General features: G+C 45.3%; 1 protein-coding gene across 1 annotated transcript in view; it reads left to right on the plus strand.

The window, feature by feature from the left end:
* The first annotated feature begins 1266 nt into the window (after window positions 1–1266).
* LOC147438168 (ribosomal RNA-processing protein) overlaps window positions 1267–18947 on the plus strand; it is a 33208-nt gene continuing 15527 nt past the window's right edge. Inside the window, exons 1-2 of the mRNA XM_086486073.1 lie at window positions 1267–1426; window positions 2683–2788. Of these exons, the coding sequence (XP_086342199.1) occupies window positions 1305–1426; window positions 2683–2788 (228 nt within the window). The 5' untranslated portion in view covers window positions 1267–1304. The remainder of the gene's footprint in view (window positions 1427–2682; window positions 2789–18947) is intronic.

Genomic DNA, 18947 nt, shown 5'->3' on the forward strand with positions numbered 1-18947 from the left:
TTATGCTCCTCTTGGATCTAGGATGTTTCCTTTTGTGCTTCATCTCTTATCATTTTTCACGTGTGATACGGTTCTAACTTTTGGTCTCACATGTCATTTTGGCCTTTCGAAGATGTAATATAAGGGTGGATTCACAGTGAGCGGTGGCACAAAATGCCTTTGCAAGCCTTGTTCCAGGCGGAACAGTGGGAAAAAGGAGCTTCCATTGGGGAGGCCTTCACAAAGGGTGTAGGCAGCACACATGGACAGATTGCTTGGAAGCATGCGATTCGAGGCGAGGAGGTTGTTAAGGTGGAAGTTGTACTTGGGCGAGGGGGGAGGTAGATGGAATGGGGGCGGTGGACAACGTTAGGATTTGCTAAGCACCCCTTATTTGCAATGGACAACCTCATTTTACGATTGCCATTCCGCATGGCATGGCAAATTTTCAAAAGGCCATTCCAAAGCGCTTGAACAGCCTTGGCACTGAGGCGGCAGCAGGCAACAAGTGGGGCGCCATTGCGCTGGCAAGGAGCAGGTGGACTCAACGCGCAACTTCGCAAGCTGAGTGTTTGAAGCAGGCCGCAGGCGTTTTGTTCCAACCAGGTTCAGGCTATAGCCTATTATCCTTCAAATTAAAATTTGGATGCAAGCAGGTTTCAAATTGATGTCCGGACTCCGTAGCCAAGCCACAAGACACCTTGGTCCTTGCCCCTAAATAGATTTTCCATCTACTTCCCAAGTTTCCAAATTCCCTCTCGTCCCCATTTTGGGCCCAGGCCCCATTGAGCTTTAGCCTTTGACTCTTTGAGGGACCACGGACCAAGGTTGGACATATGAGCACTGGAGCAGTGAGCTTTAGCCTTAAAATTTGAAGTCTGTAGTGTCTTTTATAACTATTTAACATATATATACATATATTTATCAAAAATTGTTTTGGACAAGCGATTTTTGTGGATGCCATTCCGTAGACAATATACTCAAAATCCTCCCAATCCACGTGGATGGGCGATTTTCCGTTCCACCGTGCTGTGGACATGTTGGTTCCTTCTTTGCCATTCCTATGACAATTTGTTGAAAGCCTTTGGCATGGTGGATGGCCGTCAAATCCTAACGTTGGCGGTGGAAGAAACTATGTGCTGATGTGGACCACCTTTTCCCCACTTCCTCTGCCCTATGTGAACAGAGTTGTCCAAATGGCGCCTTTTCATTGGAGCATGTTCCCCCAGCTTTCTTCCGCCGCCTCAAGTGTGAAATGGGCCTAACATTTCATTTCCTCTCTCTCTCTCTCTCTCTCTCTCTCTCACTCACTCTCAGGCTTTCACATGGATGAAGAAGAGAACGAGCAGGAAGCGGGAGGAGGGGGCGCAGTGGTGGGTCGTCACCTCTCCAAGCGAGCTCGCAAGAATAAAGGCCTTGTCATCGTCTTTGATGCTGACGCTCGCAAGTGAGTATCTGGCAGCACTTGTGCTTTACGATTGGTTAAAACCTTGGGTTGAGTACAAGAGAAACCTAGGATTGCAAACTCAGGCTTAGCAAGCCGTATCTTGAAGTTGAACTGCACAGTGTGCCTCGATTTAGTCATATAGATGCCAGTGACCAGAGGATCTTTTGAAGAAGAGTAAAGGCTCCAATGCACTAAATTAGGTATTTTCTGACATCAAGCAAGTTAGAGCAAATCAGCTATTACTGTACTTTAATGGCACAAGAACAGTTTTTTTTCTTTTTTTGATGAGCCAGGCGGTTTCTCTGACTTTGTTCAGCTTTTCTCACCTTCAATTCTTCTTCTTGCACCTTGGACTCTGGAGGAATGTTGGTATTGTTGATAAATTCTTGCTTTTCAGCAAAAGATTCGTAATAACAAAGCCACTTCTTGTGGAATGATACTTGTAGAACGAATCTGATTGTGGAGCAAAGAGTTTGCTGTGCCCACTACGCTTGGTCGGTGATTGGTGTTGTTTTTTTTCCTCCTAGCTAAGTTTACTATGTTGGCGTTGGCAATGCTCGCTTAGTTTTTAGTGAATCCAAGGTCAGGCTTGCTGGAAACTTCCTCAAATGTATATCCAAGAGAATTTTGGACAAGATGAATTTTGACTTCATATCTTATTTTGGGGTTGAAATCTATTAATTCTCTTCAAAAGCCAAATGCCTATGTTTTTTTGCTTCTCTGAGAGTTTGTTGTGCTGTTTTCATGTATGAAGCAAAATTTTCACCCCTTAAGTTTCATAAAGTAAAGCAAATGGGCAGAAGAAATCACGCAGTTGTGCATTTGGAGCTTTCCTCATGGATGAAAGCAAAGAATTGAGTTGTGGACCAATTCCTTTAAATCTAGTTACTCTTTACGAATCAATTGTGTTGACATAAGCTTTCAGCCTCTCAAGAAGAGCAACATTCATAGCTCCTCTTTCACCACTGGTTGGCTCTCAAAAATTAAAGTGGTTTGCAGCTTGCTTGGTTTCTCACGTGTGTAAAAATCTTCAAACTATGTGAAGTGCTTGAGATCAAACCACGTGGGTTTGAACTTTGTTTGCTGAAGAACATACACATACAGACACATGTGCCCCCACACTCATACACGGATGCACACACTCACACACACATTTTTGACACAAAGACAAGGAATACTGGCCATTCATAACTTTGATAAGCCTACAAATGATGTATATCTTACGTCTGAGACTGTTTTTTAATTGTTGCTCACAGAGAATTCGTGACGGGCTTTCAAAAAAGGAAGAAAAAAAGACGAAAGCTGGCAGAACAGCAGAAGCAACTGAAAGATCGTCAAAAACGTCTCCAAGAGAGAAGAGAGGTTTATTGCTTGATTAGACAACTCACTTTCCTCTCTGCTTTGAAAAAGTTTGGCATTGTTCTCTTTTGGATTCAAGTTAAGCAAAAAGCAGGGATTTAACTAGTAGTGGCACTTGGAGAAATTTGAATTAGTAAATGAAATTAAACTTCTTTTATAGCGACCGTTCACAGATTTCTTTTGCAACATAGAAGGAGCTTTGGGGCATTTTGTTAATTTCCACCTGGATTCCCATGAAGTTTGTGCGCATATGCTAACAGATACGCATCAGTCCTGTACTTCATTGTAGGATAAAAAGGTTCTTAGTATGCAATCCCTTGTCTTTGAGCATGTTGTCTTGATATAGAAGTCCTCATGCCTGTTAATGCAACCACAGTTTGCCAATGACAACTGTAATTGCGACATCATGCCCAGGTTGTCCCTAAAACCGCATCCCTATTTCTTCAGGCTTTAGTCCAAGTTGAGCCGCCAATTCCAGTGAATGAAGTTGGCCTTGGCTTCTTCCTCAAAAAATATCAGGACCTCCTGATCTTGTACTTTGCCCCCCACCTCTGCAGAGCTCGGCACTCTCATCCTTTTGATCTAAGGTCGCCCCCACAAAATTTGGAACCAATTTTGCCTTTGTCTTTCCTTCTTTTGGCCGCTCCTTTGTCGATTTGGAAGTCTCTGGCTTGTCCTCAGCTTGCCCCTTTGGTTCTTTCTTAGGACACTTTGTTAGAATGTGTTCTTGCCCCCACAACCATAACACTTGTTCTCTTTGTAGCAGGGTTGACACTTACGGTCATGTACGACGGATACACGTACGAAGACGTGCGGTACTAATCGAACTAAAAAAAATTAGATGTACGTTGACGTAATGTACGATGCAAAAAAAAAAAATCATATGTCTTACACACTACAAGAGAGACTAAACCAAGAAGTTCTCAAACTCATAAGGTAGAACATGATAGATCATATGAGTCATGACATAGACCTTAGTACTTAGTACTAAGTACTTGCAACTTAAGTCTTACAAGTTAGAACATGAAAGATCTGTCCATGGACATTGGAAACGGCAATGTCCGAAAAAAGAAGAATCATGATCTTCAAAGTGGTGGCGGCCATAGTAGATCTGCTACCCGGGTCTTACTGCACGTTGGCCATGGTTGTTTGAGCCAATGCAGCCATTGGGCTCTTGGTGAAATGCAGTCAAAATTGCGAAACGATCTCACCCTATAAATCACCCCCAAACCAAAGAAAAAAGAAAAAATCCAGACGAGTCATGTACGGAATGTACGAGTCATACGGTACGGTATGGAACATACAAATCGTCCCGTACGTCGTACGAGGACACCCATTTTTGTAGTACTCTGCACATTGCTCTACTGTCAAGTTACGGCCTAGGGTTTCTTCTTCTGTTTCTCGCCCTTCTTTGTTTTCTCCTAAGAAGACTCTTACCCCGTTGACTTGGACACTGGCTCGTCAGATGGATGAGCCAAGGAGCTTGAATGCAAAACGAAACCATCACGTGTTTGCTTCTAGCTGCAGTCATTTTGTCTATCAGTTTCTGCACTTAAAAACAAGTCAAGAACAAATCAATTTCATATTCAAGAATTCCATTTCATAAAGTCATACAACAGAGTACTGTCAGCTCTCAGTATCCCTGAAGCTCAAAGAGACATCAGTGACTCTAGTATTCAAATATCGAGGCATCTGTTGACAAAGGAGCGGAGTAACTTATCTTTTGTGCAAACCCACTGAACCAGATCTCCGGCCAAGCTGAATTCTGGGTTCCATTTGGAGTAGACTATGCTAAACCAAAAGCTTCAAGGTAAAGTTTCACAATCTGAGGAGTATCTGCTAGGTCCTCTTCCTCCATCCACTTCGCATCCAATGCAGGATAGTTCTTGAATTTAACCAAGAACCGCCTTCGTACTTTACCCTTATTCTTTCTGTCCTTATGTGCCAAAATCTGTTCAGGAACAAGGATCTCCTCGTTTTCTTCCACTTCGGGTTGCTCATCAGGCTCCCCATCTTCTGGCACATCACCTTTAAAAGGTTTCAAGAGACTCACATGAAATGCATTGTGAATCCTCCAGGTGTCGGGCAGTTTCAGTCGGAAGGAGACATCATTGATCTTTTCGGAGATCTGGAAAGGTCCATAGTATCTCATACTAAGCTTTGGAAAAAGCCTCTCCTTTCCCTTTTTCTTTCTCAGGCGTGCCTTCTCAGAACGTAAGAGCACCCAATCATCCTCCTTCAATTTCAAATCGCGACGATGGCGATCTGCTGCCTTTTCTGTCTTTCCTGAGATTTTTGCAAAGCCTCGTGGACCTTGGCAAAAACCGTGTCCAAGTCGCACGTGTACTCATCGGCTTTAAAAATCTTATCTTCGAAAGTGCCAACAAATAGCCCGTACTCTCGAAAAATCCTGTCCATCATCCTGTTAAATGTCGCAGGAGCATTGGTTAAGCCAAAAGGCATCACCAAAAACTCAAATAACCCAAAAGTCGTCCGAAAGGATGTCTTTAGACGTCTCCCGACGCGATTCGGATTTGATGATATCCACTCTTCAAATCAATCCTGCTAAAACACGAGGATCCCTGTAATCTGTCGAGTATATCATCGATTCTAGGAATCGGAAATCTGTTCTCAATGGTGATTTTGTTGAGAGCTGTATAATCGATGCACATTCTCCAAGATCCATCCTTCTTCAAAACCAACAACACTGGAGAGCAATACGGTGAAGTATTAGGTTGGACAAGACCCTTTTCCAAGAGGTCTTTCACTTGGTTCATAATCTCTTCGTTTTGGGCTCGACTTACACGGTAAGGTGGCCGGTTCGGTGGTGTGCTTCAAGGTATCAGATCAATGGTATGATCTTTAGGACGAGCAGGTGCTAACTCGCCTGGCAGGCCCTCTGAGAAGCAATCGGCATGAGAGCGGAGAAAATCTTGGCGTTCTTTATCAAGTTCAGACATATTTGTCCTATCTTAATGACTCAACTCTTTCAAAAAGATCGAGTAAACAAACAGACTGGATTTCATTAACTTTGAAATGGCCGAAGCCGATACAATAGGGACAGACTCGCTCTTAAGTTTAATATCAAGTACAATGGTTCTGCCCTTCTCTGTGGTCAATGTCGCTTTCCTCGCCCGGTAGTCGACCACGCGTTGTTCTTGTGGTACCAAGGAATTCCCAAGAGGACATCACAACCTTCCAAAGGCATTATGTAAACGTCCTCATGCCTCAAATACCCCTGACAATGCAATCGAAGTTTTCCAATGACAGGTGTAATGGCTATGTCCCTTCCAGGTGTTGCTAGAACTACCTCCGCAAGTGGTCCCATCTGATCGGGAGTGATCTCGAGCCGCGCCGCCAATTCCGGTGAAATGAAGTTGGCCTTGGCTCCTCCATCAAAGAAGATAAGGGCTTCTTGGTCTTTTACTTTGCCCCAAGCTCGGCAAAGTTCTGTACTCTCGTCCATCGTGCTGGGATCGGTACCCATGCAATCTGGAACCAGTCCTGTTTTCATCTTGCCGTTTCTTCCACGTTCCTCAGCTGCTCTCGAACTCTCAGGCCTTTCGTCGTCCTTGTCGTTCTGTTCTTTCTGTGCCTTTATAGGGCACTTCGCGGAGATATGTCCAGTTTCCCCGCATCCAAAGCACTTTCCTTCCTTGATGTAGCGAGCTCTCCCCCGAGGAGCGAGCTTGGGTCGTGCATCTTTCTTTTCTAGGTTGCTCTTCCTCTTTCTACTTTCATTTGGTGAAGTCTGTTTGGCTCTTTGTGTCATGATCTCATCGGTGGGGTAGGTCAAATTGCCAGAGTGAATGGCAAAACCCCGTTTCGCATGACTCATCAACTCCTGAATGGAAGCTGACTTTTGTTCCAAGCAATGATCTCGGATCTCTGTAGGTAGACCCAAGGTGAACCGCTCAATGTGTTCCTTGAACGAGATCTTCTGGAATGAAGAGGCAGGTAGAAAAGAGCTACAGAATCTCTCGCAATAAGCGTCCACTGTATCCTTCTTGGTCATCCGAAGATGGTTCCAAGCAGTTCGTATATCGCGTTCATACTCTCGAATCAGCCAAGAAGAAATAAAAAGCCTCGTGGATTTCAACCATTTAATTGGCGCAGTCTTGTTTAATAGAAGCGTGGACCACCAAGTTCGAGCATTCCCCTTAAAGTAAGAGACAGCTCTCCGAATCTTAGAGTGCTCTAAGTAACGCCCTCTCGCGAAAGCGATGTCAAACTGTTGTACAAAAGACAAAGCCTTCGAAGCATCGCTATAACCAAAAAATGTGTCAAATTTAATTGACTGTCCACCTTCCTTAAACTCTCGGACTTTCTTGCTTTTGTCTTTCAGAAAGTCATATTGGTTGGCTTTATAAAAATTCTTCTTCTTTGCGTAATAGTTGCTGTCATCAGAGTCTGAACTGTCTGTAGACGAGTCCTCTGTAGAACTGTCAATCACGGGGCGAGATTTAGACTTCTTTGCCTTTTTCTTGCCTTTCCGAAGCGTTGCTTTTTGCTTCGCTTTTTGCCTTTTTTGTCTTCTTCGCTCGAGTTAGATGAGCTAGAAGAACTGTCAGAAGAAGAAGAAGAAGAAGAAGAACTGGGTACTCCTTCAAATCGAACACGCTTCTTTTGCTTTCTTGCCTTTTCAAATGTAGATTGACAATCCAAATAACCCAAAAGTCGGTGCCTTTCTTTTGCTTTTTGTGCTTTTTGGCTTTGTTTTGCGCGTCAAAAAGCTGGGCAATTCGTGCATCAACCACCTCTTCTAATTCCTTCTCTGTATACTTCTTGGGAGTAGGAGGTTTCTTGAGAGCGGGTTTTCGGGTGGTTTTGTGGTCTTCTGCCACTGCGTGTGCACCTCCTCGAAAGAAGTCTTGCTCATATATTTTGCCAATTTCGGGTCCTTGGCAAAATTAAGCATCATCTTTGTTGCATCGCCGATCAATTGTCGACGCTCCATCTCTTGACGCTCCGCCTGAGTAGGCCGAGGCGGGCCATACTCCTCGTGAATCTTCGTTGTGATTCCTTCCCACATCTCCGGATGCAGAGGGAGTCGATTGATCTTTGCCTGAAGCCATAAGTGCCGCGGAAAAATAAATAAATTTTAGGGATTAGATTTCCCGTAGAAGAGAAATCGGCCGTGCTCTGATACCGCTGTAACAGACTTGGACACTCCAAGTCGAGAATCTACCGCGACAACACAAATAAATACTTCAAAACAATTCACAGTTCACAATGGATTCGACATTGGTCCGGCGGAGTTTCGTGCGTAGAGATATTGGCCCCAAAGACTGGCGCCCCTTTCGGTATTTCTTTTTGTATTAATTTGTGTTCAAAGTACAAGAGTGCGGGCAAGCGCTCACACTCAGACTGTCACGAGGACGTGGAAGTTATTAACCATGTCAAAAAGATGTGGCAACTGCTAACCTTGGTTGTTGGTTTCTTTCCAATGGGGTTTATTTTATTTTGTTTGAGACCCTCTTTTTGAAGTAGCAAACGGTCGGACATTGCATGGCCAATGTGAACGGTAGTTTCATCCGCAGATGGGTAGTGGTCGGCACTGGGATTCGTATGGTAAGAGGATGTCTAGGCTCAGAGCAAGATCATATAGGTCCCCCCGTCGCACTGAGCAAGTTGGTGGATACTAGGAAGTGAACTCAATAAAGGCATAAAGTCAAGGTGGGATCACCAACAAAAAGTATTCGACAGCTGGGCCACATTGCACTTTTGGATGCGGTGCCAATGAGGATAGATGGTCAGAAGACCAGTGGGAGCCCAACGGAAGCATCTCCTAAAATTTAGGAAACTGCTATTTTGGGCCGAGAAATGTGTTCGCGTCATTACCTCGGTATGACTAGGGGAACATTTTACAACTCTGTCGCGAAGTCAACTGGGCAACCGGTCAGGATATTTTTAAGCGGCGAACCCGAAACGGGAAAATGCTTGTAAGTGCGCCAAGTGGCACATTTTTGTGCACTTTCCAATGCAAGGAAAAATGGGCGTGAATTTTAAGCTGAGAGGAGCCTCATTCACTCTCTGTCTCACAGGTTAAGAGCTATGGAGTGCTTCCTTTCCCTCTTATGTACAGTGCGGTGCCAGGAGTGATGCCTTGCACGCTACGCACTGCCCTCTCTCTCCCCTACGAGCAGTATGTTATGCCCCACTAGTGGGCTTTTCATTTGACCAATGTATAGTTATGTGGGTTCATGCGCGATTGCCGAGGCAAGAGCCTCTTGCATAGGTACTGGATTAGCTAGCGGCTAATCCCCCGCAGGTACAGGTGAATTCGGAGAGGTTTCATGCCAGAAATCTCGTCCGATTCAAAGGGCAAGTAGCCCTACAGGTGCGGGAGCTCGAGGTCTTGCTACAGATGCGACCGGCACGCGAAACGGAGCCCAAAACAGGGAATTACAGCCTGCTGTGTATTTTTGCAGGTTTAGGGTTTGGCCCTAAACGGACCCTAATACCCCCAGGAGGTTCGGGGACGGAGGGGACCGCTGTATAGGTGAACTGGCGCATTTTCGGGGCAGAAAACAGAGAATTCAGCGTGTTGCAGATTCTCGCCAGGTTTTGCAAAGTGTCCGTATGCATCGGGAAAGTCACCTATTGCGTGGGGATACTGACTGTGAAGCATCCTAGTACAGTTATGCTGCCGAAATCGGGCCAAAACAGGTGTTGCTTAGCCTAGATTGTGCGGGGCAGCTTGTGGGAGATCACAGGTTTTATTCCCTTTGATAAAGAATAAAGAAATACCGAAAGGGGCGCCAATTTTGGGGCCTACAGGTTGTCGGTGTTTGCTCGGAGCATTCTAGCTTCCGAGCCATGTGTGTGATTAAGTGTTAATTCCCGTTACAGGTCTCCTTTGCAAAATGCTCTGTGTGTGTGTCTAAAGTAAAGAATTTCGGGTGAAAGCCAACGCCTACTGCCCCACGGGCCGGTTTCATGGTTCCATTGCTGGGACATCAATCACTTTTTCCTTAAAGAGTGATCCTGGATTGTTTTGGGATAAAGACACAGTGCAGGAACGCGGGGATTACACTATGGCCGACAAGGGGAAGGGAATTATGGAAGAGGATTCCTCTTCAAAGGACAGGCAGGAGATTCCTATGGTTTTTGAGATTGGCGAGAGCTCATGGCCACGTCAGTCTGTACGTCCTGTCTCAACGTGAATGTCCCTCCAGTAGTACAGGGCTTTATGACTGGGCAACTTGAGGATGATGCGTCCAAGACTCAGTTAGTTGCCGCGGTGAATGTCTTTTCGCAGAGCTGGTGCAGAATCCGAGGTTTATGGAATTCTTGCAAGCGCCACTAGTGCAACAGCAAAATAGGCAACCTACGCCGCGTACGGAGCTTGTTGATGCTCCAGCCCAGGTACTTCATGTGGCGCAGGAGGAAAGGGAACACTCGCATGTTGCGGAGTTGGGGGCTCCAAAGCAGGTTCCTCCTGTGCTCGAACAGGTGGCTAGAACGCCTATTCCATAGGTTATGCCAGTTCAGCCCGCCACCTTTCAGAGCCAGCATGCTGTCTTGAATGGACATGGAGCTGGATACCAGGCTATGCATTCAGTTTTTCCACCACCCACGGTACATCCTGGGTATTTCGGGGGTGGATCAGTGTTCCAAAGTATGGCTGGTTATGCGCCTGGAAGTCAGCCGTACATGCCAGGAACAGTGTTTGGGGGTATGCAAGGCATCATGCCAAACCCCATGTATGGTAGTATCGGCATGCAGCAAGGTTTCCACTTCAACCAGGGCCAGTTTGGGGTGCCAGAGGGTCATTTTGGCATGGCTGGTTTTTCTGGACAGCAGCCAGATATCGCACCTCTGACGCAAAATGTGAATGGCCAACACGTGCCGATCATGCCTACTACAGTGCCCATGTTGCAGACCATTCAGTATGACAACTTGGGGGCACTAGAAAGCCGAAGGCTTACAAAGAAGGTGGTGCAGCGGTAAAGTTCAGTACCTTCAATGGTTTCGAGGATAAGACAAAGGCCCTCACTTTCCTCCAGCAGTTTGATACAGCTTATGCGGGAGGGAATTTTATAGAGGCCTCGAAGGTCAGAAAAGCTGCCACTTTCTTAAAGGACAATGCGCTTACATGGTGGACGACATTGTTAATGCAAGGATAGGCACCTGCCACTTGGGTTTACTTCAAGCAAATGTTTGCATCTGCTTGGCTGTCAAATGAATTTGAAGCCGATGTCATGACAGATTGGCACCAGCTTACTTCAGCTTCGTGCAAGAGCTTGCTGGAGTACAATAGGAGGTTTTGTAAAGCGTTACTCTCAGTGACCTCCTACAAATTTGTGCCATTGACAGAGCAGATAGAGAAGTATTGTTGTGGGCTGCTTGAAGGGCTTCGCGATTACTGTACGAAGAACAGAGTGGCTACCCTTACTCAGCTTATGGAAGTTGCGAACACTGGTCTTGCCTTGTTGAAAGGAGAGGACAATGGATTTCCGAGCAGTGACAAAGGAGGGCAGCAAAAGAAAAATTCAGCGAAGAAGCCCTTTGTGAAAACGGCTCCTGATGCGTCACAGGGGTCAGAAAAGGCCACCAAAGACAAGGATTCAGCCGGGACTTCTGGAGTGCAGACAAAGAAACAAAAAAGGAAGCCTTTTGTGCGCAAGTCGCTCGAGGAAAAGAAGGTCCTAATGGCTGAGAACAAATGCTTTATATGCGAGCAGCCTGGTCACTTTTCTATCAATTGTCCACAAAGGAAAAGGCCAGCTGACTCAGAGGATAAAGAAGACCAAAAAGGCAAGAAGCCAAAACCCACGGCAGGTTTAGTGCCAGACATGGTGGGTGACAGGCCCAACACAGATGCCAGCGAGTTATGCAAGGCATGGGGTAAAGTTAGGGATTAGACGACACTCATCTTCTTTGATCCAGGTGCCAAAGCCAATTTTATCTCACCAGAGTTAGCTATGAAACTGGGCATGAGAGCTGAAGAGATGGGGTACACAGCAGAGGCAGGGTTGGCATGTCCTGGCCACTCAGAGTGTGTTACTCCCATCATTGGAAAACTGTGTTTGCATATTTAGTCGTATGTGGACACTGAAGAGTTTTACATCATGCCGCTGGAAGGTTGTGACGCCTTGTTGGGGATCCCGTGGATGTTCCGAGTGCATGGAGTCTTGGATGCCTACAACAAAAAGATCACTGTACAGCATAGGGGCAAAACTCACATCTTGGATGTAAAGCTTAAAGGAGAGTCGGTCCCTATTGTATCTGCTTCTGCTATCACTTCTGTAATAAAGAATCATCTTTCTGTGTACTTGATTTTTGCACGTGATGTCTCAGATAGTGATCAATCAAATTTATCTGTGTTAGATAAAGAAAGGTCAACATTTTTGCAAAAGTTTAGTGACTGTTTTTCTGATTCGCAATTGCCGCCAGAGAGAGACCTGAGGACCATCGGATAGATTTGGTGCCAGGGTGTAGTGTCACGTGACACATCCCAACCTCATGTGTCCGTGGACAAGCTACACCACAGCAGGGTTCAGTCAGTCCGATCAAGTTAGATTAGCAGTGATCTGGCACTTTTGTGAGTCTATTCGTAGACCGTGCATGCCCAATCACTTAGCATAGATGCATATCCTCCGGTTGCACACAACATGATCATCGGAATTCCCATCAGAATCCATTAGCATTAGTTAGGGGAATTTTCCAGTGCATTTAGCCTATTTTCCTATTTATTGGGATTTTCACTTATTATTTTTAAGTGACTTTACAACAAAAGTAGGTAGGGCAATTTTGTTAAGTTAATATATAAGCAAACCAAAGTTCACACTTTCTGGCAGAAGAGGCAGCTTCTCAGCAATACCAACCCCCGCGACTACTCTGGCGTTTTTCTCCATAGAAGACCTAGCGTTTTTGCATCAGATCAGCCTTGGCTATTTGTGCACAGCAGATCAGTCCCGGCGTCATCACGACACAGCAGATCAGCCTAGCGTTTTTGCATTTGTAGAACCCCGGCGACAGAAAGACCATCACATGCCTGGCGTTTTTCACATGCCCAACGTTTTTGGAAATGCAAGATCAGCTAGCGCTTTTGGTCAACCTCAGTCTCTAGCGTTTTGGATTTCAGCAATAGAAAAAGTAGTAGATTCAGACCACAAGAAGTAGCAGATTCATCCCCGTAAAGATCATCAGTTTTCAGCCATGAAGAACCTCAGTTATCAGCCCTAAAACACAGATCTGCAGCAATCAGAAACGCAGATTTTCAGCCTTATGCACCGTAGCAAATTCCCCCCACGTTGGTTGCAGATGTTCCCCCATTTTCAGCCATAAAAACGCAGCCAAAACAGTCATTTTCAGCCACCGAAACAGTCCCGAAAATCAGCGATTAGAAGATCTCAGATTTCAGCCATCAAGTCGCCGTCGTCGTCATCGGCATAGTCCAAGTTGCATACGCATTGTACACCTTTGTGTAATCAAAGAATAGACCACTCTCGCCGACGAGAGTGGGGCCTTCGGAGGAGGGTTTTACAAACCTCTCGGTGTCGTATCTCTTCTCTGTCCTTCTCTCAGTCTCATTCATTTGCACGCACAATATCCACTCACTTTGTTCGTGACCACAGCACTCTACAAGACAGAAAGGTCTCTCTTTCCCTAAAGAACTAAAAGGAACCTTGAGCAATAAAGATCACTAATCTTGAGAAAATACAACATTCATTCCGCAGCACCTAACATTGGTATCAGAGCTTTGGAAGTGTTCTGCATTACTCAAGGAAAGAACCACAATAATTTTTTTTGCTTGTTGCGATCGCACGAACCCAAGTTTACTTGGGCGTGGCGATTCCTAATTGTGTTTTGTTGAAGAGTGACAGGAAATTCAAGAAAGAAGGGCTTGTCCAACCTCCCCTCGTGTCTCTTTTCACTCATTGAGAGCGGACCGTGCACTTAGCGGCCTGCCAATCGACGTGAGGTGGGAAAAAGCAACCTTGGTGTGAGCGCAAGGCCGCCAAGGGGTGCGCCCGCAGAAAGGAGTAGAACTCGGGTGAAGAGAAGATCCTTCTCAACGCAATTTGCAAGCGAAAGAAAAACCCAAGAACCCAAGACCCTCAAGACTCAAGAACCTCAAGAACCCAAGACCCTCAAGACTCAACAACCTCAAGACCCCAAGATTCTCTCGAATCAAGGACCCCCAAGAACCCAAGTTCCTCGTGAACTTAAGAACACAAGAACCCACAAGAACCCACGATTGCAGAATGGTCATCACTCGAAGCGGAATGGATACTTCGCTTGGAGGTGATGAGCATGAGAGAGGCGAAGAAGAATTTTCCCCACCACGAGGTTTTTCCGACCCTTTTCCATCTACGACAAGGATTGTACTAACTTCAATGGAGGAGTTGGACCAAGAAAGAGAAGCAGAAAGAAAAGCCTACGAAGAAGATATGGCAGCCATCGAGCGTAAGTACCAAGACAGAATGGGAGCCATAGCACGTGAGACCAAAGCACTACAAGAACAGAGCGACTGACAAAACAAAGAGTTCTTGCGACTATTTTCTCAAGTACAGGCGTACTTTGCACAGAATCACGGAAAGGAGACTAGACTGTCTCAGTCTCTACTTCTCCAAAGCATGATACACAGGATTTGCATGATTGTGTGAAGCATGATGATGATTTGATTGACAATGACTTGCATGATCTTTTGATTGACAATGATAAGCACAATGATTTGCATGATGAATTGGATGCCAATGATAAGTATGATGATTTGGATGCCAAGGATAAGCATGATGATTTGAATGATAAAGACAAGCATGATGATTTGCATGATAATCAAGATGTGATTTCTCACAAGCATGATGAGTTGCATGAAGATGATGTGATTGTTCACAAGGATGATGTGTTAGTTGATGCTTTTTCTAGCGAAGCTAACCTCGTTGTAGATTCGATCAATCACGAAAAAGCGATCTTGGCTTTCGAGTTGAGGTCCAAAGAACCCCCACAGGACGATTCGATCATTCAGGACGAACCGATCTTGGATCTCGAGCCTTGGTCCAAAGAACCCTCGCAGGAAGTATTATGTGTTCGCATGATTGATACACACGCATTGTTCGAGTGTTTCATTCGTGAAGGTGTCCTGTATTTTAGTCAGCATCGTTAGGTGATCCCTTTTCCTAGGCATGACATATTGTATGTTGAGCACGTTTCTCTCATGGATGAGTACGAATGTATGCGGATTGTGCATGAAATTTGAAAAGTTTGTATGTCAGGAAGTCACATTCCATGTCTCTTCCTTGGCATGACACAGTTTCCGAAAGAGCACATGATAGTATGAGCACCAAGCATGAGCATTTCCATTGTGATTTGCCACAGTTGATTGATTTCGATCAAACAGAAAAGATTCAAACTCATTGTTTGCATGTGTTTAATGAACGGGTTGTCACTCCGTCTATTTGTTCATCTACATTGTATACACAGTCTTTAGAGAAGACAATATTTTTTTCCTTCACTATACATGGAATGGGTATGTTCATGGTTTTGTGTTGGAGATTGTTTCAGGAATTTTCAGCCATGGAGATTCTTGAAGACGAAAGAAGCAAGACTCTAGACGAAGTTGAAGCAAGAAAGGAGATTCAGAAGACTTTGTGTCGCTTTCGACGCGGTCCAAAGAAGCAAGCGTTGCAGACCTTTATGAAGTTCAAGTACCGCACGACCCACACATCAGAGTGGGCCGGCGAAGAGTCCCTTCCAGGATTCTGGATGCTGTTGGCGATCCCTCGACGCCATACAGTTCGGTACCAGTACCTCACTTTGAAAAGGAGGGGATGTCACGTGACACATCTCAACCCTATGTGTCCGTGGACAAGCTACACCACAGCAGGGTTCAGTCAGTCCGATCAAGTTAGATTAGCAGCGATTTGGCACTTTTGTGAGTCTATTCGTAGACCGTGCATGCCTAGTCACTTAGCATAGATGCATATCCTCCGGTTGCACACAGCATGATCATCGGAATTCCCATCAGAATCCATTAGCATCAATTAGGGGAATTTTCCAGTGCATTTAGCCTATTTTCCTATTTATTGGGATTTTCACTTATTATTTTTAAGTGACTTTCCAACAAAAGTAGGTAGGGCAATTTTGTTAAGTTAATATATAAGCAAACCAAAGTTCACACTTTCTGGCAGAAGAGGCAGTAGGAGCACCTTGCTCAACAGGCAACTTCTCAGCAAGACCAACCCCCGCGACTACTCTGGCGTTTTTCTCCACAGAAGACCTAGTGTTTTTGCATCAGATCAGCCTTGACGATTTGTGCACAGCAGATCAGCCCCGGCGTCATCACTACACAGCAGATCAGCCTAGCGTTTTTGCATTTGTAGAACCCCGGCAACAGAAAGACCATCACATGCCTGGCGTTTTTCACATGCCGAGCGAGAAGAATGTTGTGGTTGATGCGTTATCAAGAAAGCCACAAATTTCAGTTGTGTCAATTCCTTATCATCGTGAGCCAGATGACATGAAGGAACAGTATACTGCTGATGAAGATTTTGCAAGGATCTTTGAACGGTTACAAGAGGGGTAACATCACGAGCACTACCTCCTCAGAGATGGTTTTATGATGATGCATGGCAGACTTTGTGTCACTAGGCCACTGCGACATAAGGTCATGGAAGAGAGTCATGTCCCACCGTATGCAGGGCATCGTGGCATTGATGCGATAGTTAAAGCGGTAGAGACATTCTTCTATTGGCCTACCTTGAGGAGAGATGTGGATGCCTTTGTGCGAGCATGCATAGATTGCCAAAAGGGCAAGTTTGACAGGCAAAAGGCACCAGGGTTGTTACAACCACTGCCGATTCCGGATAAGCCATGGGAAAGCATTGCTATGCACTTTATCTTTGATCTTCCAAGGACGCCAACAGGGAATGATGGTATATGGACCATTATCTGCAGGTTCAACAAGCAGGCCCATTTTATCCCTGTCAGGAAGAAGATAAAATCTGATCAGATGGCACGCTTGTTCATGTACAATGTGTTTAAGTACCATGGAATGCCACAATCGATTATCAGTGATCGTGATCCTCGCACGACCAGTTTGTTCTGGAGAGGATTGTTTGAGAACATGGGTACTATGCTCAAGTTCTCGTCTTCGTTTCATCCACAAACTGATGGACAGTCAGAAGAGGCTAATTCTACTGTCTTAGATCTGTTGAAATGCTATGTGTCAGATAGTAAGGGCAAGTGGGAACAGTATTTGCCTATGCTTGAGTATGCGTACAATAATACGGTGCATTCGTCTACTGGCAAAGCACCTTTTGAGATTGTTGAAGGCGGCAAAAAGGTTCCTCCCATTTTGCATACAAAGGACAAGATCTTTGAGGCAGAGGTCGATATGTTGAGAACATGGATGAGATGTATAAGAAGATTAAAGTTGCCTTGGAGAAGACTCAGACAAAACAGAAAAAGGCTGTTGATCGTCACCGTCGTGAATTGCTACTATCACCTGGTGATTGGGTTCTGTTAAGGTTCGAAAAGGCAAGGTTCAAGAAGATGAAGGGCAAGGAACGGCTGTTCCCTAAGCTCAGCATGCGTTACTATGGGCCTTTTCAAGTCCTTGACAAGATCAGCGATGTGGCTTACAGGCTGAAATTGCCTGAGGCATGGAAGATTCATAATGCGTTTCACGTGAGTCTTCTAAGACCCTTCGTGGGTGATGTTCCAGAAGATATGCCAGATGAGGATCAGCCAGAAGTTGAGGAACTTGATGAGATCCTGGTACCTGAGCAAGTTTTGGCACATAAGGACAGAAAAGTTAAAGAACAAGTTGCAAGACGCTATTTGGTGAAGTTCAAGAACTATCCGCCGATGGATGTAAAGCGGATGGAAGAGCATGAACTGTCAGAGTCACCAAATGTATTGCAGCTTTACCTTGAAGCCTTTGGGTTACAACCTACTTATGCCCCAACCCAAAGTGTGCAAAGGAGGGGTAATGATAGAGCTAGTACATCAAATGTACATATGAATTCAGTGTAATAGATGGAAAGGACAAAAGTATGAAGGCCTCATTAAGTCATCTGTATCTATGTATGTTACGACCTTTCTTGCGGATACATGCGATGATAAAAGAGTGTTGATAGCACAAGATCATTAGGGGCGTGTATTTATGGTATGCAATCGAGGACGTTTGCGATTTCCAGAGGGGGGTATGTCACGAGGACGTGGTAGTTGTTAACCATGTCACAAAGATGTGGCAACTGCTAATCTTGGTTGTTGGTTTCTTTCCAATGGGGTTTATTTTATTTTGTTTGAGACCCTCTTTTTGAAGTAGCAAACGGTCAGACATTGCATGGCCAATGTGAATGGTAGTTTCATCCGCAGATGGGTAGTGGTCGGCACTGGAATTCGTATGGTAAGAGGATGTGTAGGCTCAGAGCAAGATCATATAGGTCCCCCCGTCGCACTGAGAAAGTTGGTGGATACTAGGAAGTGAAATCAATAAAGGCATAAAGTCAAGGTGGGATCACCAACAAAAAGTATCCGACAATTGGGCCACATTGCACTTTTGGATGCGCTCCCAATGAGGATACATGGTCAGAAGACCAGTGGGAGCCCAACGGAAGCATCTCCTAAAATTTAGGGAACTGCTATTTTGGGTCGAGAAATGTGTTCGCGTCATTACCTCCGGTATGACTAGGGGAACATTTTACAACTCTGCCGCGAAGTCAACTAGGCAACCGGTCAGGATATTTTTAAGCGGCGAACCCGAAACGGGAAAATGCTTGTAAATGCGCCAAATGGCACATTACTGTGCACTTTCCAATGCAAGGAAAAATGGGCGCTGAATTTTAAGCTGAGAGGAGCCTCATTCACTCTCTGTCACAGGTTAAGAGCTATAGAGTGCTTCCTTTCCCTCTTATGTACAGTGTGGTGCCAGGAGTGATGCCCTGCACGCTACACACTGCCCTCTCTCTCCCCTACGAGCAGTATGTTATGCCCCACTAGTGGGATTTTCATTTGACCAATGTAGAGTTATGTGGGTTCATGTGCGATTGCCGAGGCAAGAGCCTCTTGCATAGGTACTGGATTAGCTAGCGGCTAATCCCCCGCAGGTACAGGTGAATTCGGAGAGGTTTCATGCCAGAAATCTCGTCCGATTCAAAGGGCAAGTAGCCCTTGGTGTAGCCTGCAGGAGCTCGAGGTCTTGCTATAG

This window comes from Adiantum capillus-veneris, chromosome 17, assembly GCF_014529385.1.
Source record: "Adiantum capillus-veneris isolate H3 chromosome 17, ASM1452938v2, whole genome shotgun sequence".
NCBI classification, from domain to species: domain Eukaryota; kingdom Viridiplantae; phylum Streptophyta; class Polypodiopsida; order Polypodiales; family Pteridaceae; genus Adiantum; species Adiantum capillus-veneris.